This window comes from Leucoraja erinacea, chromosome 17 (genome assembly GCF_028641065.1).
Source record: "Leucoraja erinacea ecotype New England chromosome 17, Leri_hhj_1, whole genome shotgun sequence".
Classification (NCBI taxonomy): Eukaryota; Metazoa; Chordata; class Chondrichthyes; order Rajiformes; family Rajidae; genus Leucoraja; species Leucoraja erinaceus.
Genome location: NC_073393.1, coordinates 20,773,771 through 20,795,989, shown reverse-complemented (window position 1 = coordinate 20,795,989; position 22,219 = coordinate 20,773,771). Strand labels below are relative to the sequence as shown.

General features: G+C 45.8%; 1 protein-coding gene across 3 annotated transcripts in view; it reads right to left on the bottom strand.

Annotated features, from left to right (window-relative positions):
- Positions 1-1,163: 1,163 nt before the first annotated feature.
- The window catches only part of LOC129705281 (BTB/POZ domain-containing protein kctd15-like), a 39,794-nt gene continuing 18,738 nt past the window's right edge, over positions 1,164-22,219 (bottom strand). For 2 of the 3 annotated variants that reach the window (XM_055648790.1, XM_055648791.1), the window contains exons 4-6: positions 14,468-14,612; positions 12,865-13,170; positions 1,165-1,900 (exon numbers count right to left, since the gene is read on the bottom strand). In XM_055648790.1, coding sequence (XP_055504765.1) covers positions 1,742-1,900; positions 12,865-13,170; positions 14,468-14,612 — 610 coding nt within the window. In that variant the 3' untranslated portion in view covers positions 1,165-1,741. Of the gene's footprint in view, positions 1,901-12,864; positions 13,171-14,467; positions 14,613-22,219 lie in introns of all 3 variants that reach the window. The other variant, XM_055648789.1, reaches the window with a different exon arrangement.

Genomic DNA, 22,219 nt, shown 5'->3' with positions numbered 1-22,219 from the left:
TTCTTTTCAGCATTTAATGAATTGTACTTTAACTTTAGCTGCTTTAGTCTCATAGGTCTGGGGCCTGCCTCGGACTGAGTGAGATGATGGTGAAGTGAGGGGCAGGAGACTCTGTACGAAGACTGTGAGGGGCAGAATGAGACACTGGGTGGGTTACGTTGCTCCCGGGTATTCTATAATCAAACCTCTGGCCAGTGCTGGCTGACCAGTGGGCTGCTCACTAAAATCACATCGTCAGGCATTACGGTGGAGCCCAAGAAATCATCTTTAAAGTAGGAACAGGGACGATGTCCCAGCACTGACTCTCTGTGTATGTGTGTGTGTGTGTGTGTGTGTGTGTGTGTGTGTTTGTAATAGTAACATGTAATAGTGTGCATGTAACAGGATCTGTCTGTGTGTAACAGGGACAGTGTGTGTGTGTAACAGGGATGGTGTGTGTGTGTGTAACAGGGACAGTGTGTGTGTGTGTAACAGAGACAGTGTGCGTGTGTAACAGGGACAGTGTGTGTGTAACAATGACAGTGTGTGTAACAGGGATGGTGTGTGTGTGTAACAATGACAGTGTGTGTAACAGGGACAATGTGTGTGTGTAACAGGGACAGTGTGTGTGTGTAACAGGGACAGTGTGTGTGTGTAACAGGGACAGTGTGTGTGCGTGTAACAGGGACAGTGTGCGTGTAACAGGGACAATGTGTGTGTGTAACAGGGACAATGTGTGTGTGTGTAACAGGGACAGTGTGCATGTAACAGGGACAATGTGTGCGTGTAACAGGGACAATGTGTGTGTGTAACAGGGACAATCTGTGTAACAGGGACAGTGTGTGTGTAACAGGGACAATGTGTGTGTGTAACAGGGTGTGTGTGTGTGTGTGTAACAGGGACAGTGTGTGTGTAACAGGGACAGTGTGTGTGTGTAACAGGGACAATGTGTGTGTGTAACAGGGACAATGTGTGTGTGTGTAACAGGGACAATGTGTGTGTGTAACAGGGACAGTGTGTGTAACAGGGACAGTGTGTGTGTAACAGGGACAATGTGTGCATGTAACAGGGACAATGTGTGTGTGTGTGTAACAATGACAGTGGGTGTAACAGGGATGTGTGTGTGTGTGTGTAACAGGGACGGTGTGTGTGTGTAACAGGGACAGTGTGTGTGTAACAGGGACAGTGTGTGTAACAGGGACGGTGTGTGTAACATGGATGGTGTGTGTAACAGGGACGGTGTGTGCGTACCAGGGAAGGTATCCCAGCACTGAGTGTCTGTAACTGGAGTGGATTGTGTCAACTCTGTTCACATAGACATGGCCCAGTGTTGGTGAGGTGGTCGGCTCCCAGGGTCATTGAGGCAGACTGTTTTCTTTGGGATGGGAGCAACAATGCTTGGCTGGAGAATCGGTGGAGACAGAAGAATACTTTACAAGTTTCAGCAGTTGTGGATTATCGCAGTGTGAACCTCAGCGTTGGATTCCTGCCATGGTTGTAACCAGCGCCCCTTCTCCTCCTGCCTTTTGCCATCCTGGAATGACTGGCGGCATCAATTGTCCACACGCGCACGGTAACGGGAACGCAGCGGATCCAATCCAGCGATACTGTAAATATCAACGTCCAGAAATCTTCCTCTCGGACAGATGCCTGCTCTCGAGTCCAGCAACTAAAACGGAACAGGTAGACTGTTGGGGAGGGTGAGGGTTGGTAGAAACTGAACATAAAAAAGCCTAACAGGCCAGGCTGGATGGTGCTCACACTAATCCAGGGGCTCTTGCTTTATTCTGAACGTTGTGGGTGTGAGCTGTGACTGCTTATCCCGGCGATACAGCACGTATTCACTGAACTGTGAGGAATCCACTCCACCACCGCAGGATGCCACCACCCGGAATCCCTTGTGCAACAACCGCTCCAGAACCTGCAGGGAGGACAATGTCAAGAGTCACACAGCACGGAAACAGACCCTTCGGCCCAACCCGTCCATACCAACCAACAAGCCCCATCTAAGCTTGGTCCATATCTCTCAAAACCTTTCCTATCCATGTACCTCTCCAAGTGTCGGTTAAAGGCAGCACCTACCTGCTTTGACAGCTCAGTCCATCCTCTGCCGGGAGGAAGCGGGGTACTCCCGTGCCTTCTCTCCCCACCCCATTCCACCCTCTCCCTGAACCATAAGGATCGGGGGCTGGGTGGAGCCAAGTGGAGCTGGGAGCACCGAGCAGCCTCACACCCTCACTCACCGAGTCAGTGCTGCCTCTGGCGACCTCTCTCCCCATGCCCGCTCACTCTCCCCTCACCACTGTCTCTCCCACACCACATATGTGGCAGTTTCTGACATACCCACAGTTTGGGTTGTAAACAGTTCTTAAGAGCCCTGTCTTAACCCAAGACTGCCCGTATATGTACCAAATCCCCTCTCAGTCTCCACAGCCTCAGCCCATTCAGAATTTCCTTATAACTGAAATGTTATCCCCTCTGCACCTCGGAATGTGGAACAGTACAGCACAGGAACAGGCCCTTCGGCCCACTATGTCTGTGCCAAACATGATGCCAACTCTTATCTGCCTGCAAATAATCCATATCCCCCCACCCTCTGTGTAACGAATATCAATGTAATAACATTCTACCCACAGTGTGGTGACCAGAATTGCACTGTACGGCAGCAATGGCCTATTCAAAGTTACATAATGTTGTAGTGGGCAGTCCCTGCCCTGACTGCCTGTACCCCAAGCATCCCACAGGCCTCCTTCACCACCTTATCTACCTGGACTGCCTTCAGGGACTAGGCACAATGGCTCTTCTGTTCCTAAATACTCCCTGGGGCTCCACCATTCACGAGTGAATGAGGAGATATTGATTCCAGTGGCAGAAAGGTCAGTGATCAGAGGACACAGATTGAATGAGATTGGCCAGAGGGAGAGAGGAGAATTCCTTTCAACGGAGCAGGCTATTCTGATGTGGAAAGGGCGAACAGGAATGGCAGTGGAAGCGAGTTCAACTGGAAAGGGGATGCAGTTAAATATTTGAAGGGTAACAGTTTGGGGGCCAGAGGGAGTGGGATGTATTGGACAGGTCTCTCACTGCCCATCATCAGCACGGCACCTGATGCCTGTGTCTGTAAGCAGGTATGAGGGACACCCACTTAAATACAATGTACACCAAGCAAGTTGCTCTGGCTGCCCTGCCTCCACATCTTGGGCTAGAGCTCAGAAATGTAACGGAATTATACGGGGTGCAAATAGCATATTAAAAACAAGTATCATTACAACCAATTTATGTGTGAAATGGTGACAAAAAATCACAAGGTCATAAGGGATAGTAGAATTAGGTTATTCGGCCCATGCAGTCTACTCCGCCATTCAATCATGGCTGATCTATCTCTCCCTCCTAACTCCATTCTCCTGCCTTCTCCCCATAACCTCTGACACCTGTACTAATCAAGAATCTAACTCTCTGCCTTAAAAATATTCACTCTTGGCCTTCACAGCCATCTGTGGCAAAGAATTCCACAGATTCACCACTCTCCGACTAAAGACATTTTTCCTCATCTCCTTCCTAAAAGAAGTCCTTTAATTCTGAGGTTATGGCCTCTAGTCCTAGACTCTCTCACTAGTGGAAACATCCTCTCCACATCCACTCTATCCAAATCTTTCACTATGTTTCAATGAGGTCCCCCCCTTACTCTTCTAAACTCCACAGTACAAATCAGCCTGACCCTTGGCGTGGGCTGATGAGGCTGCACCAGGGATCCAGCAAGTAGAGGGATTGTGTATTCCCTTCCCCGGAAACCGGGCTCCTCAACAGACATTCCAAGCGTAAAGAGGGGCCATTTGGCCCCTCCCACCTGTTCTACCCTTCAACTAGAACATGGCTGACCATGGCTGACCTTTTACCCAAGTGCCACCTGCCTGCAGGGACCCCCAGCCCCATTACCCTCCACCTTGAAGAATGGTTCCAACCCGAAACATTGTCCATTGCTCCTACAGATGCTGCCTGACCCGCTGATTTCTTACAGCACTATGCTTTTTTTGTTCTTTTAGTACCCCTATCATTTCCTAAATAGCAGGATTACATTTCATGCCTTCCATCCGTAGGATCCCAGGATCTGTGGCAAATTAGAAAATGACATTTAGTTTCCACGGTGCCACCATGTTCTGGACCTTGGCATGGAAGCGTCAGGTGCTGGCACTTTCCATCCTTCATCATTATATTTTTATAACTAACTTCATTCTCTTCGTTTCCTACAGCTCCTCGTTCACTCCAGAATTGTGACCTGGGATTACTTCCGATGGCTCTGAAGCTTTGCTTCAATAACGCTCAGCTCCCAGATTAAAACAGGAACATAGATTTCATTGGGGATGTGACATGATAGGAAAAGAGACAAAGCAAAGTCATCAAATCAGTGCTTTGTGTATAAACAGACAGACCTGCATTTATTTAGCATGGAAACAGGTCCTTCAGCCGAACTTACCCATGCCATCCAAGATGTCCCATCACAGCTGGTCCCATTTACCTGCCTTTTGCCCATATTCCTCCAAACTCTTCTATCCATGTATTTGTCCAAATATCGTTTAAATATTGTTATAGTACCCGCTTCAAATACTTCATCTAGCAGCTCATTCCATACATACACTGTGGAAAATGTTGCTCCTCAGCTTCCTAATAAATCTTTCCCTTCTCATCTTAAACCTATGCCCTTTAGTTCTTGCTTCTCCTACCCTGGTTCAAATACTGCATTAATTTCCCCTATCTATTCCCCTTGTGATTTTATATCCATCTGTAAGATCACCCCTCAGCCTCCTGCACTCCAAGCAATAAAGTCCTATCCTGCCCAACCTCTCCCTGTCGCTCAGGACCTCACAATAGCTCATAAATCTTCTCTCAGGTCTGAAGAAGGGTCTCGACCCGAAACGTTGCCTATTTCCTTTGCTCCGAGTTTAACCACTTTCAAGAATCAGAGATAAATTTACCAGATGATTTACGGGTTTTCTCATGAAAAATATGGGTGGCAGAAAGTGCAGTGGGTAGAGCTGTTGCCTCACACCACCAGACCCAGGATCCATCTGTGTGGAGTTTGCACGTTCTCCCTGTGACCGCGTGGGTTTCCTCTGGGTGCTCCAGTTTCCTCCCACACTCCAAAGACGTGTGGGTTTGAAGGTTAATCGGCCTCTGTAAATTGCTCCTAATGTGCAGGGAAAGTGAGATAACATTGAACTAGTGTGAAGGGGTGATCGACGGTCAGCGTTGACCTGGTGGACCGAAGGACCTGTCTCCATGCTGTATCTCAGAACGAAAAATAGACACAGAAGTAGGCCACTCAGCCCCTCAAGACTAATCCACCATTCAATGTGATCACTACACTCCTGTATTGGGACAGGTCTCCATAGCCCTCAGTTCCCTGACCTTTCAATATCTCTTTAATGTGATCTGTTATCCACCACAATCTGGGGGGCAGAATTGTGCAGACTCACACCATCTGCGAGAAGAGTTTCCAGTATTTGGGTTTAAATGAGTGTCCCCTGATCTTATAACTGTCAGGGAATTGTACCCCAAGGTGCCTCTGTTCAACAACACTCTCCAGAGCCCTGCCATCCACTGTGTATGTTCTGGCCTGGTTTAACTTCTCAAAATGCATAATCTCACACTCACGCGAGTTAAATTGTATCTGCCACCCCCTTGCTCACTTCCCCAGTTGATCCAGATCCAGATCCTGTTGTAAGTTTAGGCAAACTTCTTCACTCTCCACTAAGCCACCAATGTTGGCGTCATGAACAAACTCACTCATCAAGCACCTTCACATCCAAATCACGCAAAAGAGGACCCATCACCGATCCCTGCAGCACACCACTGATCACAGGTTTCCAACCTAAACAACAAGCCTCCACCACCACCATCTGACTCCTACCAGCAAACTAGCTGTCCCTGCATCCTATGCATTCTAACCTCTGGACCAGCCTACCATATGGGGCTTTGTCAGTGGCCTTGCTAAAGCCCATGTTTACACCATCTACCACGCTGCCCTCATCAGTCCTCTTTGTCAACTTCTCCAAAATCTCAATCAAATGCACGAGCCATGATTTCCATGCATAAAGCAGTACTGAGACTACCCTATTCAGGCCTTGCCTTTCCAAATGCAAATAAATTCCTTCCAACAATTGATGTCAGGGTTGTGTCTTCGCTTGTTCCTGCAGCCTGTCTTAAACAAAGGCACAATAAGATTGTAATAATACCTATTGTAAGGTTCCAGCCCTCTTGCAGCAATGGCAAACATGCAATTTGCCTTCCTAACCATTTGCTGCACCTGTTACCCTCTGCAATTTGTATACGGGCATCACAGGAAAATGCAGCACAGAAATAGACCATTCAGCCCACTTCATCCATGCTGACTGTGATGCTTACCTATGCCAATCCAATGTTAGGTCCACATTCCTTTACCTTCCTATCTAAGTACTTGTTAAATGTCCAAAGAACATCTCCCTTCATCTGTACTTCAATTTTTCTCCATTCCTTCTCAGTTTCAGTCCCAATATTTTTTTAACTCTGTTGTCCCGATGTTCCAACCTACTTCATCGCTGACGTACCTTTTCTCTTTAACTGTAATGCTACAATACTGTAACATTACATTCTGCACTCTGGTAGTCCTCTATTTGCACTACCAGTTGTACCCAAGCAGGGTTTAATTGTACTCATGTAAACAATGATTTGACTGGGGCACACATGAGAATAATAAACCCATACCAATACCATTTGTTTTAGTTCCTCACACTTAGAACTAAGCACCTTGGCTTCACTGCGCACAGCTGTTGATAATTTTCACACCATCCGCACCTTGGAATGTGATTGCCCGTATAATTGTAGTTGATGTCAGATCAAGTGCAGTTGTGGTTGGAATTCTACGCCCAGTATTACATTAGTTGCCGTCCAATGTAACTTGATCCATGCAATGTCCAAGCAAGAAGTTGGTCATCTCATCAACCTGACCAGGGCTAGCACAATGAAAGGTTGATGGCTTTCCTAGTCCCAAGGCCATTAACATACTGTATGTTATAACTGTTCTAGTATTGTGTTTCCTTACTGTAAACTGCTCCATTACAGCTGCACAACTAATTTACAGAGACTTTACACTCGAGCCTTGGGTTCAGCCATTTTTATTCAGGATCCATCTTGGCAACTGCCTCATGGATATTGCATCATCGGTACTGCACGACCAATGGCGCTATTCCCATAACATCGCCCATTGTTTACAAAACACTTATGTACATGTATAGCAATAAATTAAATTCTTCCATGGCATCTTATTTCACTGAGTCCAACATGTGTCCGACAGTCCATTTTCCAACATGCGTTTGACAGCACATTTCCGTGCTAGCTTTCAAATTCTCATTTCTTGGATCGGCGACAGTTCAGTGTTCGTAATTATCTAAACTTTGAACAACACGTCTGCTTCCTCATTTCCTTTCCCCTTTTTATTTATTAATTTGTTTAGTTTTAAAATGGCCATTACCACAACTTCTAAATAAAACTATGCATATCAAACTATAAAAGAACAATATAACATTAACATTTTAAAACATAACCCAATAGCCTTTTAAATCTATAATCAACTACATATACAGGCGCCATCCTTATTTGGGCACATAATCCTGCAGATAGCGTGTTTTTTTCACGCATCTACCAGATCTTGTTGCCAGGGTTTGATGCTCCCTGGGGACCGGTGATCGGTTCATAGGTCGATTGTCTTACTCCGATTCAGGCGACGTCACCAGGTCATCCAGGTCAACATCAGCGCAATGAAATGGCTCTTTGGTCTACCTCAGATGGCGCCGATTCCGACGATAGATGACGCCGTCCTCGGTTCTGACTTCATAAGACCTGGGTTGCCCAACACGGCCTACATCCACAGCCTTCCTCCAGGGCTGATGTCGGTCACCAATCGAACTGGATCACCAGCTTTCAGGGGAATCAGATCTTGGGATCGATCCTCTGTTGTAGTAGTCTACTTGTCTGTCTCTAGCTGCTCTCAACTCATCTCCTACTTTTTTTCTGAATTTCAGGTTTGAGTAGTCTCTGAGTAGTTGGTAGTATGGACCTGGTACATCTGTTCATCAGTCTTTGTACTGGACTGCAACTCATGCCAGGTGTTGGTGTGTTGCGAAAAGCTAGTATGCTCAGGTAAGGGTCAGCTCCTGCAGCCTTAGCCTTCCTCAGCAATGACTTTGCAACTTTCACACTGCTCCCCGCCTTTCCATTACTCTGTGGATAATGCGGGCGTATGTTCAAACTGCCACTTCATGGCAAATCTATTGAACTCCTCAGCTGCGAACTGTGGCCCATTATCTGTGATGAGCTGATCTGGTATTCCATATCTTGCGAACTGGCCTTTGATTTTATGGATGACATTAAATGCCAGTGTTTTCTCCAGATAGTCTATTTCCCAATATCCTGAGAAGTAGTCCACCGTGATCAAATAGTTCCTTCCATCCAAGTGGAACAAATCTGCACCCACCTTCGCCCATGGCCTCTCTGGAATTTCATGGGAATGCAGTGTTTCATTTGGCTGCTCTTTCCCTTGAACTTGACATGTTTCACATTTCTGTACGAAGTCCTGGATTTCTGCACTCATTCCGGGCCGGTGCGGACATTCTCTTGCCCTTCTTAGACAGCCAATTATACCAATGTGGGAATCATGTACTCGTGTGATCATGTCTCGTCTCGTAGCTTTAGTGATGATTACTCTCTCTCCTCTGAATACGAGGTCATCGCCAACACTCAGCTCGTCCCTCACATGGAAATAGGAAATAAGTTTGGGGTCAACATCCTTCTTATTCTCTAGCCAGCCTCGTTTGATCACCTTTTGCAGTCTCTGCATAGCCTCATTTTTTTTTGTTGCATCCCTTATGCCATTTAGCAGAGGCTGTGATATTGGGATGTGCCTTGCCAGGTTTACAGTCTCCAGTTCTCTCATGGTCTTGTCAGTCTTGCCAGTCTGAATATATGCTCTGCTCAGCATGTCCGCAAGCTGCATCTCCTTCCCTCGTCTGTACCTTATTGTCACATCATAGTCTCCTGTCTGCGTCCTCACCAGCATCCTCTGCAATCTCTTTGCTGCACGATGAAGTGGTTTGTGTGGCGATTATCTCCAGTGGCTTATGGTCTGACTGCACATTCAATGGCCTTCCATATGTGCACACATGGAACCTCTCTAGACCAAACACCACTGCCAGCAATTCTTTTTCTATTTGTGCATATCTGGTCCCCACATCTGTCAGGGCCCTGCTGGCATAGGCAACTGGATGGCCCTCCCGCATCAGTCCAGTTTCTGATGCATCGGCCTGTACTGTCAGCTCCTTGGATGGATCATACTATCCGAGTACTAGCTCAGCAGTTACTAGCTTCTTTATTTTCATAACCACCCTGTCATGCACCTCTGCCCACCACCAAACTACATCGTTCTGTGTCAGCTTGCGGGGCGGTTCACATAGGTCGCTTCGTCCAGGAAGGAATTTGCTCACAAACCCAATAAATCGCTGAACTCCTTGAACATCCGTTGGGTTAGGCATCTGTAGCACTGCTTCTACCTTCCCTGGATCTGGTTTCAGTCCTGCAGCAGAGACTCTTATGTCCTATGAACGTGACTTCCTTCACCTTCAGCTTTGCCTTCTCTATGTTCAGCTTCAGGTTTCTGTCACGGCATCTCTCCATCAGAGCTCTGACCTTCCTGTCATGGTCTCTTTCTGCTTCCTCTGCAGTGTTTCCTTTCCCAAACACTAGGATGTGGCCAGCAACAGACCTCACTCCTTCCTGGCCCTCCAACACTTGGTTTTGTCTTCGCTGGAACTCTTCAGGGGCCATGGACAGACCAAATGGCATGCGTCTCCATCTATATCTGCCATATGGTGTGTTAAATGTCATCAGCTGAGAACTCTCATCATCCAGTTCCACTTGCCAAAACCCATTCTTGGGTCAAATGTGCTAAAGACCTTGGCATCATTCAGGTATGTGAGGACATCTGCAATCGTCGTCATTGGGTAACGACTTATTTTAAGCCCCTTGTTCAGATCCCTCGGGTCTAAACACACTCTTAACTTTCCATTGGGCTTTTCTACACACACACAAGGCTGGAGTGTGGGTCTCTACTGGGGCAATTATTTCAGCTTCTGTTAGTCTGCCTAACTCCTCTTTCAGCTCACTCCGTAAGGCTACAGGGACTCTTCATAGTGGATGGATCACCAGCGTTACGCTGTCATCTACCTGCAGACGCTACTTGCCCTCGAATTTACCTGTCCCTTCAAACACATCAGCATACTCAGCCATCAGTCTTTCCTTGCTCAGAGGGATTTCACTGCCATTCAATGTCATTATGTTCTCTTTACACACAGCGATGAGTCCCATCTGCTGTGCTGCCCTGCTTCCCAGGATTGGAATGCAGTCTTCCTCCAGGACTACAAACTCTACTTTGTATTTCATTCCATTCCTTGGGTTCACTAGTCTCACCTTGCTTTTCCCAAGAGGCACCACTATCGTATTGTCGTACATCGACAACGCTTGCTTGGTGTCATCCACATCCTTTGCATACATCTTGGCAGTGATGTTACACGTGACTCCACTGTCCACCTGGAATTTTACTTCCTTCCCTTTCAGCATCATGGTCGCAAAGATTTTCTTTGGGAATTGAGTCTCCTCAACATTGTGCACTTTCTGCTTCTACTGCTTCTGGTTGCAGTTCCATTGTGTGAATTTCATCATCCTCTTGACTGTCATTATACTCATCACTGGAACTCTCCACTTCCTCCACTGTATGCACAGGATTTCCCCTTTCTGTTCTCTCTTCTGGTTCTTCAGTTGCACCTGCTTTTCCATGTATTGTGATGCAAAATGCTCTTTCATATGGCATTTGAAACACTCCCGGCCATATCTCCTTCTTCCTCTCATGTGTGTATCTGCAGTATTTGCACTGTATGGTTGGCTGGTATCTTTTCCCCTCTTGTCTCACTGCACAGACATCTTGTTGTTAGTCACTTAACAGGACATCAACTCTGGCCTTGGCAAGCACCGAAGGCTGGCATGCCTTCACACCCTTTTCTCGGAGAAGCCTCTCCCGCAGCATGTCATTCTTATGCCGCATATTATTCTATCACGTATCAGTGAATCCTTCAACTCTCTGAAACCGCAATAGGCTGTCAAGAGCTTCAGTTCTATTAAAAACAAGTCAAAAGTCTCCCCTCTTTCTTGGCCCCTCGTAAAAAATCTATACCTGTCGATGGTCTTGTTCGTCACGGGTTGACAATGCTGTTCGAAAGCATCGAGAGCCTGCTCTAGCGTAACTTCTTGTACATTGCCCTCTGACGTCCGTCCGTGTCTCCAGCGTTTGGTAGAGCTCTCTCCATTGCGGTCCAACTAGGTACATGAGCAGTTTCCTCATTGTCTTGTCATCCTTCCCTTCCATGCTCAAATCAACATAGAGCTCAAACTCCTCCCTCCATTGTCTCCACTCCATTGGCAAGTCCCTTGCCTCAAAATTAATTTGCCTTGGGGGCTTTAGCTGCTCCATTTTCATGACAAATCCGCCCCTCTATATGTAGGCCGCACAATCGTCTCTCGGTAGTACTCACTCGCATACGTCGTCCGCCGTTGCCGTGCACCTAATCAAAACTCAACTAATTCTGAAACAGGTCCCGATCTTAGTATTGTGTTTCCTTACTGTAAATTGCTCCATCACAGCTTCACAACTAATTAACGGAGGCTTTACACTCGTGCCTTAGCTTCAGCCATTTTTATTCAGGATCCATCTTGACTACTGCCGCATGGGTATTGCATCATCGGTACTGCTCCACCGATGGCGCGATTCCCATAACTATAACCATAAACTGCAACTTTTTCTTAGTTTGCTCCCTTTTTTAAGAAAGAAGGAAAAAAAGTGCAAAAACGTACTTCTGGATTTTATAAGCAAAATAAATGATCGGTAAGTCAAGGTGTTTCTTTGTAATGTTGATCACACGAGATACTCAATTATTGTACAAAGGACATTGGAACAATGAGAAAGTTCAGTTAAAATTCACAGAATTTCAGAGATGAGGAGGTGGAATTTGTACAGATTACTGTCTGGGGCAGAACAGGTTCAGAGGGAAATTCAAGAAGGTTTGAGAGGGTAGAGATTACAATGATCATTTCCATTGACCAGTAAATTGGCGATGAAGAGCCTCGTGGTGTATACTGTTTTGGATTTACACAACTAGGTGTACATTACACATGTTCACATCAAGGGATCAGTGTGCACTAAAGAGCCGGAGGGCGCTATTAAGTGGTATTTAGTTTGGCAAACTCTCGTTTCCTCTCAGAGCAGCCCAACATCTGCTTAACATTTGGTGCATGGTTCAAAGATGGAACAGATGGAATCAATACACATCCACCAATGGAATGACATCGAGCTCAGCATGAAAACAAAGCACCCATCTCCCGGCAAAGCATGAAGTCATGGCTGGAGCTAGCACCCTCCGAGTGATGGGGCAGAGGTCTCAGTGCAGGTAAATGGCCAGAGACAAGCTCCAAAATACAGGGCATGTATTTCGTCAAGGTGAGTGCCACTGCCCACAGAGGAAAGCCTGAGGGTGTGGGGGACATGGGCTCAGGAGATGCTAAACCAGTAACCACAGTGCATTCAATAGCTTTGGTGCACTGGTGGTGGAGGGAGTGAATGTTTGGGGTGACTGAGGAGCTATCATTCTACCAATGCGCCTCCTGGGTTATTCGCCAAGGTTTATTTACAAACACTGAGTATCAGCAGACTGTTGGAGCAGCCAGACAGTGACCACAAAACCCTTGTGCTCATACGGTTTGTAAACCTTACCAAGGGATTTGGTCGGTCTCGGGACCACTGCTTACCTGGACGGAGTTAAGCCGGCAGTATCCGTTAATTGGAAATCGGATGACGTGCGTGGGGTCCTGGTTCCACCCCGCGTTTACGGAGTTGCACATGACGTCCCCAGTCTCAGGGAAAATATCCTCTATTAGTGACTTCTCCCCGCTCAGACTGATGCGCTCGCCCAGGTCAGGCGTGACCCTCAGCACCAGACACTCGCAGGGCTGCGAGCACTTCCGATGCTCCAGCTCCTGCTTCCACCTCTCCAGTTCCCTCACCATGGGCTGTAGCTGGTAATACTTGGCTTCTTCGTATAGCAGGCAGAAATCCTGAAACAAGAACAACTTCACATCGGCCTTTTGTCCGGACTGAATTTCCTGCTCATACGGGAACAGGATTTTCCAACCCTTGAGCTGGCTCCCTTTTAATCAAAGAGCATAGTATGGCTATGTCACAGCTACTCACCCCAACCGGTTTGTGCTGGCACGTATGTTTAATGCAAGCTTCCTAGCTTTGTCATCTATACCCAGTAGTGCTATCCACGGGTTTTTAGATTTTTTGGTCACTAGAGTGTGGAAACAGGCTCTTTGGCCCACCGGACCCACGGCGACCAGCTCTCCGCACACTAGTTCTATCCTACACACGACTTAAGGAAGCCAATTAACCCACAATCTGTACGTCTTTGTGAGATGTGGGAGAAAATCCAGAGCACCCAAACCAAACCCACGCAATCACAGAGAGAAGGTGCAGACTCTGTACAGACAGCACCCGTAGTCAGGATCGAACCCCCGTCTCTAGCACTATAAGGCAGCAACTCTGCCGCTGTGCATTAGGAGACATGAGAGGCTGCGGATGATGGAATCTTGAGCAAATATACAACATGCAGGGGAAACTCAATGGGTCAGGCAGTCTGACACCCTTTTGTCTTCTTCTCACATCCAGCCTTAGTTACTTATTCCACCCATCTACAAATCATGCCCCCCCCCCCCTTTACCTGTACCCACCTATCACCTGTCAGACTTTGTCCCACCCCCTCACTCTTCCAGCTTTCTCCCTCCTCCTCCATCAGTCTGAAGAAGGGTCCTGACACAAAACATTGTCCGTCCATTCCCTCCACAGATGTTGCCTGACACACCGAGTCTTCCAGATCTCTGTGTTTTGATTTAGAATTTGTCTTTTTGATTCCTGAACAATGAACTAGACTATGAAGGACGAAGGATCCACAATGATTGTTGAGGGACCGCGTATTTTAATCTTTTTCCCTCTGAATAGCTTATTCTATTAAATGATCGTACAGTGCCACTGGACTGCTAAGACTGAGGTCTAGACTAATGACTGAGTTCCTCCAGCGCTGTTCTTTAGGGACATTCGCCTTGCTTTCTATCATTTAGTTTGTTTCAACAAACATCAAAAAGCAGATTCTCTGCTCATCATCGCACTGCGAGATCATGCTGGCCGTAACTTGGTTTCTGTGGTAGGGGGGTTCTTCGTCTTGGGAAGGGGCTACAGGAATACGAAGATAGGTGTCATGAGAACCTTTTCCCAGCAGTTTTGGGTATATTGCTGATTACCAAATAGATAAAGGAATGAGGAGAAGTTGTATCCAAAATATTGTTGCACTCTCACCTTGAAGTCCTCTGGAAGCAGGAGCTTCGATGTCCTGAGGAAACTTAAGATGTATCGGAAAATCTCTCCATCTCGGTCAATGAAGTAGTGCTGCTTTAAACTGTCCAGGACAATGGGCTCGGTGCCGTTGAAGAGGCGTCCTATCCTGTACCAAAACAGATGGACCACAGTTTAGTATTCGTTTTGAAACAACGACATGAAAGTCTGAATGCAGACAATTTATTAATACTTGTGGCAAATGTCCAGCTATTAAAAAACAATCTGAGAGCTGCAAGATAAATGGCGCCAGTTATATTGTTACATTACAAAGTAGAACCTAACATATAATAGTATCTACAATCGTTGTCTGTAGTCAAGTTGAGTTTCATGTCATATTGCATAAGTACGGTGCGGTACAATGCAACTGCAGCTGCATCACAGGCACATAGACTCAGCCACAAACATAAACACAATCACACCTACAATTATTAAAAGAGAGAAGACTTTGCAAAGAAACAAGACATTAATGCAATAACGTAACTAGAACACCAAAGTCCATGGGAATGCAAGAGGTGTTGAGGTGGGATTAGTGTTGTGTGGGTCGGTTCGAATACCGGATGGTTGCAGGAAAGTAGGTGTTCCTGAAGCTGGTGGTGTGGAACTTGAGGCTTCTGTACCTGCTGCAATGTTGCAAAGATGCAGCAACTGGGGCTCCTGGGGGAACTTTAGTCCACGACTAAAATTGTAAGGACGCACATGCTACCAGTTGTGAGGACACACAAGCAATTTCATTAAGCAGTCTATGGTATGTGGACCGCAAAACAAAGCTGATCTGAGGGATTGTATTTTGCTCTTGTTTATTTCAGTGTTCTCCAGTCTGACAATTTAGATCAGCCATAAAGATTTAATAATTTCACATTAACATGTGGAGGGATATATAAACCAGGACAAATGTCAAAGATTTTGCACAGTCACACATTTGATGCAACAGTCCACACCCTTCCTGGACTCGTCCCTGACCTACTGTGGGGCCAGGTATGATTGAAGTGGCATCAATCAACCCTTCCCCCCCCCCCCCCCCCCCCCCCCCCATCCTCAGCTGCTACTCAGAGCCTCTCCATGGTCACGTCAACCAGATGGGAACCAGTCCATGACCAGGAGTGGTTTAGCAGCACCCGCTGTAGCCACAAAGCCCAACTCCAGAAGGACTGAGGAGGTGACTGGTCCCGTACCAAGCAGTGGGGATCAGCTGAATTAGATTTGTTCAGACACAAGGAACTGCAGGTGCACAAACTTACCATTTATTGGTTTCTTAATCCTCAGTAAACAGTATTACCGCTCAAACGGCTGCACCAACAATATTCTGTCCATAGAGTCATATAGCAGGGAAACAGGCCCTTTGGCCCAATGTCCATGTTGACCAGGATGCTAACCCTAACCCTAAGCCAGTCCCATTTGCCTGCAATTGACCCATATCCCTCTGAACCTTTCCTATCCATGTACCTGTCTAACTGTCTTTTAAATGTTTTTATTGTATCAGTCTCAACTACCTCACCTAGCAGTTGGTCACATATACCCATCACCCTCTGTGTGAAAATGTTTCCCCTATTAAAAGTTCCTATTACATTTTTCTCCTCTCACCTTAAACCTATGTCCTCTGGTTCTTGATTCTCTGGGTAAAAGACTCCGTTCATTCACCCTATCTATTCCCTACATGATTTTACACCTCTGTAAGATCACCCCTCAGCAGCCTGCTCTCCGAGGAATAGTCCTAGCCTGCACAACTTCTCCCTATAGCTCAGCCCTCGAGTCCTGGCAACATCCTCGTAAATCCTCTCTGCCCTCTTGCAGCTTAATAACATCCTTCCTATACCAGGGTGACCAAAACTGAACACAATACTCAAATGTTGCCTCACCAACATGTTGTACAACTGTAACATAGCATCCCAACTTCTACAATCCATACCCTGACTTCTACAGGCTTCCTTCAGCTAATAAGTTTCGCCCACACTATCAACTGTTGCGTAATTTGCAATTTTTTCCAATCATATTGGCTACATTCATTTGCAACATTTCAAAAACATTTAGACAGGTACATGAATAGGACAGGTTTAGAGGAATATGGACCAAACGCGGGCAAGTGGGATTAGTGTAGATGGGACAAGTTAGTCGGTGTGGGAAAGTTGGACCTGTTTCCACACTGTATGACTCTATGATTATTCAAATTTTATTCATTACTGCATATCACAAAAAAGCAAGTGCGCTCTGCGGAAGCCCTTTAGAAAGGGCCCTCCAGTCACAAGTCCGTGATCACTATCAATGCTTGCTTCCTGCCACTGAGACTACTTTGGATCCCAAGAGCTTTCATTTTCTGTCATATAGGACATTGTCAAAATCCATGTAGACAACATCAAATGTGTTATCCTCAATGACCCTTCCTGTTAAATCCACAAACCTCAATCTAGTTAGACAAACACAACCTTCACAGTGTAAATCCATGCTGACAATCCATGAATAATCTACATTTTACTGAATGTTGATCAATGTTGCTACTCAGAATTAATTCCAAGAGTTTGCCCACCAATGCGGATTGGGTACACCAGCCTGGTCATTACATTTCTTTCACTCCTTGTGAGGAAATATCACTCATTGAATTTTCCGGCACTAAATCTGTGGGCAAGGAGGATTGGAGAACGGTGGGATGGGGGGGGGGGGGGGGGGGGGGGGGGGGGGGGGAGAGTTTCCTCACTTATTTCTCCGAACAACCCGATTGGACTGCGTGTGCCTGTGGTGATTTATCTACATTTAAAGATCCTAAAACACTTCCTACCTCTTCGTTGTCTGTGCTTATTTCATCCAGTGTTTCTCATTGTCATAGAGTCTTACCGCATGGAAAAGGCCCTTCGGCCCAACTCGCCCATACCGACCAAGATGCCTCATCTAAGCTAGTCCCATTTCCCCGCGTTTGGCCCATGTACTTCTAAGTTCTTTGTCCACAATTTCTACATCATTCCACTTGTTTTGTATAATCAGGACAATCTTCCTCGCCAATCCACCTGCTATGGACGATCTACTCGCAACAGTGTAGGCAGGAGTAAACACCTTGGCGAAACACAGTCTTTGTGCTGACGATGGTCTTTGTTGTGTTGTGTGGTGCCAGCACCGTGCGAATGGGATGAGTTTTGAACGGATCCAGCATTCGAGGCTGGATATTGCTCGGAGATGCAGGATAATACAGCAATGGAATTAGATTCAACCAAGATCTGCATCATCTAGATCCAGCATAGAACGTAGGACAGTACTGCACAGCAACAGGCCCTTTGGCCCACAATGTGTGTGCTGAACATGATGCCAAGTTACAATAATCTGCTCTGCTGTACATGATCCATATCCCTCCATTCCCTGCATATCTATAAATTTATCTAAATGCCTCAAAAGCCACTATTGTATCTGCCTCTACCACCACCGACAATGCGTTTCAGGCACTCGCCACTCTCTGTATAACAAACTTGTCCTGCACATCTCCTTTAAACTTTGCCACTCTTACCTTAAAGAAAGGCACTCTCCTCTTTAACATTCCTCCCTGGGAAAAGGGCTCTGACTGTCTACCCTGTCTAAGCCTCTCATATAGTCTATACTTCTATCAGATCTTCCCTCAACCTCCAGGTTAGTTCAGCCTCTTCCTATAGCTAATACCGTCAAAGGCAGGCAGCATTCTGGTGAACCTTCTCTGCACCCTCTCCACATTCGTCCTGAAATTGGGCGATCAGAACCACACACAATATTCTAAATGCATTCTAATCAAAGTTCTAGAAAGCTGTGTTCAATAGGTCTGCTTCAGGCTGAAAGCGTTGCTTGGGGAATGGGATGGGGCCAGTGGTCTGGGCGCAGAGTTAATGATGGGAGTGAAGATGACGGCTTTCCAGTGTTTAACTGGGGAGGAGATTTCTGTTTATGCAATTTAAGATGATAAAAGCACCAAGATGTGTGGTGAAATAGATCTGCCCATCACCCGCGTACATGTGGAAATGGATATATGAAAATATCCACCTGGACGACTGGGCTCGACCCATGATAACTGCTCCCTGCAGCGGTGCAGACTAAAACCCATGCTTTATTTTGAAAGTGGTCACAAATCCAGTGGAAATATAAGGCAATGCTACCTCTCTGTTCCAGAGGCTGGTATTTTATAGGCAAGAGCGTCTGAGCAGATGATCATTTCTCCAGAGACACAAGGACTCTGAGAAATCGATGCTAACATTTTACACAATCAATAAGCAGTCCCTTACATGCCTGGGGTTTTATTTTCCTGCTTTCTCTCTCTCTCTGTCACTCCCAATACCACCGGTTTCTGAATAAAAATACACAGGCATGGTTGATAAAGATCAGAGCGGACATTTTGTGCCAATTCTCTGTCCAGAACATCAGAAAGTGAAGCAGAAGGAGGTGACAAGGGCCCTTGCACCTCCTCCGTCCCTCACTGAGATCATGGCTGATTCACATCTCACAATCATTTTCCCACTTGACCTAGATATCCTGTGATTCCCTTTTGTTTGAAAATTCTAGCGACTTCAGACTTGAATATACTCGACAAAGTGAAGGGTCTGAAGACAGGTCCCACCCAAAGCATTGCCTGTTCCTGTTCTCATGTTACAGAGCGCTATGTTAACATGTCTAATGTGCCGCTGCATGTAAGAATTTCACTGTCAATTTCGGGACAATAAAACACTCTTGCCTCTCCTCCATAGCACCTGCCTGACCTGCTGAGTTACACCAGCACTGTGTTTTTTGCTCAGGATTCCAGCATCTGCAGTTCCTTGTGCATACTCAACAAATAAGTATCCAAGTCTCCGAGGCAAAAAAACATTTGACTTCTCTATTTGAATCATTTTTTTTCACATCTCTCTCCCAAATGGTCAACTCCTTATCCTGAGACAGTGCCTTTGAGTACAAGACCCTCCAGTGAGAGTGGTTGCCCCTCAACATCCCACCTATTGTGACTGTGGTGTGCTTCAATATAATCACCACTAGTTTTTTTAAACATCAATGTGCACAGGTCAATCTTCACCACTCAAAACATCAACTTCAGCCCCAGGATCATTCAGGGGAATCCATATCTCCTAGACAAGTGAATATCTATGGAACATTAATAATAATAAGACATCCCAACAATAAGCAGGTGCTGGAATCTTGAGCAAAAAACAAACTGAAGGGACTCAGCGGGTCTGGCAGCATCTGTGGAGGAAAATGGACAGTCGATGCTTCTGGTTTGGACCCTTCAGACGAACGACTGCTCGAAGCAAATGATACGAAACTAAGTAAGAGGCACGTGGAAGGCTATATAGCCAATCTCACTAAGTAAACGTTATATCTCTAGACCATCCCATCAAACAATCCGAGAGCAGGGACAGCATAGGTTGGATACCGAGCAAATCTAAACTGAAAGAATGATATAAAGAGAGAGAATGTGTTGGAAGGAAGAGTAGATGAGAAGATGGAGTGAATGAGAAAACCAGGAAGAAATATACAGCACCTCCCCAGGCTATAACAGGGTTCCGTTTCTATGAACAATTCCTAACCAGACTGTTCTCTAGTCTGAAATGCGGCTGTAAACTGCGTTTTAGCAGGGAGTCAGAAATTAGGAGAGTGAAGGCCAGCTAGCCTAACAACGGTCACTGGGAAAATGTTGGGGGTTAATATGAAGGAGACACGAGCAGAATATTTAGAGAATCATAAGAAAATCAAGCAAAGTCAATATAGTTTTATTGAAGAGAGATCATATTTCCTGAAGCTCTTTAACAAAAATATAACAACCAGGGTGGATAAAGGGAACTAAAGTGGCTGTGCACTTCAGTTTACAAAAGGCATTCAGTAAGGTGCCACATAAAAGGTTATTGTGGAAGATAGGAGCATCTGAGTGTGGGGTCAAATGCAGGCACGCATAGGGCTTTGGCCAACTAACAGAAGATAAAGAGTCGGGGTAAATAGCCCACCTTTGCATTGGCAATTATTAGCTACTGGGGTTCCACAGGGATCAGTGCGGGTGTCTCAACTCTCTGCAATAAAGTTTGGATGAAGGGACAGAATGTGCCGTGACCAGATTTGCAGATGATACAAAGATAGGACGGAGGCACAAAGTATCTGTAGACAGATCTGGGTTGGCTGGGTTGTGAGTGGGCAGGAAGTTGTCAGACCAAGTATAATGTGGGGAAATGCGAGGGTATCCACACTGGAAGGGAAAATAAAAAAGAAAAATATGGAAAAGGAGTGAGACTATAAATTGTATTGAAGGATCTGCCAGTCCCAGTGAATGAAACACAAAGGGTTATAATGCAGGCACAGGAGACTGCAAATGCTGGAATCTGGAGCAAAAAAACAAACTGCTGGAAGAACTCAGCATCAGGTCAGGCAGCATCCGTGGGTGTGAGGAGAAGCTGAATGTCTTGGGTTGCAATACTGCATCAGGTGATAATGCAGGTCCAGCAAGTGATGAAGCTGCTGTAACAGCAGGTTTTACTGCAGAGATTTGGGATTCCCTCGTCAGGGAGATGTTGGAGGTGGAGTTATTGCATGTACAGAAGGTGGAGATTGGCACAAAACACAAAGGAGTCAAGTGTATGGGGAGAGTGTAAAGAGGAGTTTTCGAGGCCAAGACATGATCTAGTCTAATGGTAGAGTAGGTCCGAGTCATTTGTCCATGAATCTATTTCTTATCTTCGGAACAGCAGAAGTGGTGCATCGGGACTTTCAGAAGGCATTTGATAAAGTACCGCGCAGAGATTATTGAACAACATTGGAACACACACGATTGGGGACAGTATCTTGGTGTGGCTGAAGATCAGTGGAAAGGAAAACAAATTATTATTGTGAGCACAAGGAGACACGAGGTACTGCAGATGCTGGAATTAGCAGCAAAACATAAAGTGCTGAGGGAACTGATCAATCTCAAGAAGGGTTCCAACCCAAGAGATTGCCTATCCATTTCCTGACCCGCTGAGTTATTGCAGCACATTGTGTTTCATTATTGGATTCAGCAGGGGTGCCTGATAAGATACCTCAATCTACATAAATGATGGGATCGGGACTAGAATATGCAACTTTGTTGATGAATCTAAACTAGGCGGCAGTATGGGATGGGAGGAGAATGAGAGATGCATCAGGGTTATAGGGACGAATTGAATGAAAAGGCAAGGACATGGCAGATGAAATATGATTTGTAAAAATTGTGAATTTATTCCATTAGGGTAATTTTGAAATGGTAAGACATTGAAAGATTTTGTGTTCAGTGGATAGTTAACGTGTGGGCTTGGCAAGCATTTAGAAAGGCAAAAGATACATTAAAGGTACACAAAAAAGCTGGAGGACCTCAGCGGGTGCAGCAGCATCTATGGAGCGAAGGAAATAGGCAACGTTTCGGCCCGAAACGTTGCCTATTTCCTTCGCTCCATAGATGCTGCTGCACCCGCTGAGTTTCTCCAGCTTTTTTGTGTACCTTCGATTTTCCAGCATCTGCAGTTCCTTCTTAAACAAAAGATACATTCATCTTTATTACAAGGGAATTTTAACACGAGTGGATAAGTATTATAGGTCCACCACCGATTTTCCAGCACCCTTGGTTCCAGAGCCTTGCCGAATTATCCACTTTGCCGGACCAAGAGACATCACATAATAATGATTCAACAATACACCTCTACCTGATAATTATAACTCTCGTATCTCTAAAGCACCATGCACTGCTAGAAAGTTAAATAATAAATTACCAATTAACAAAGA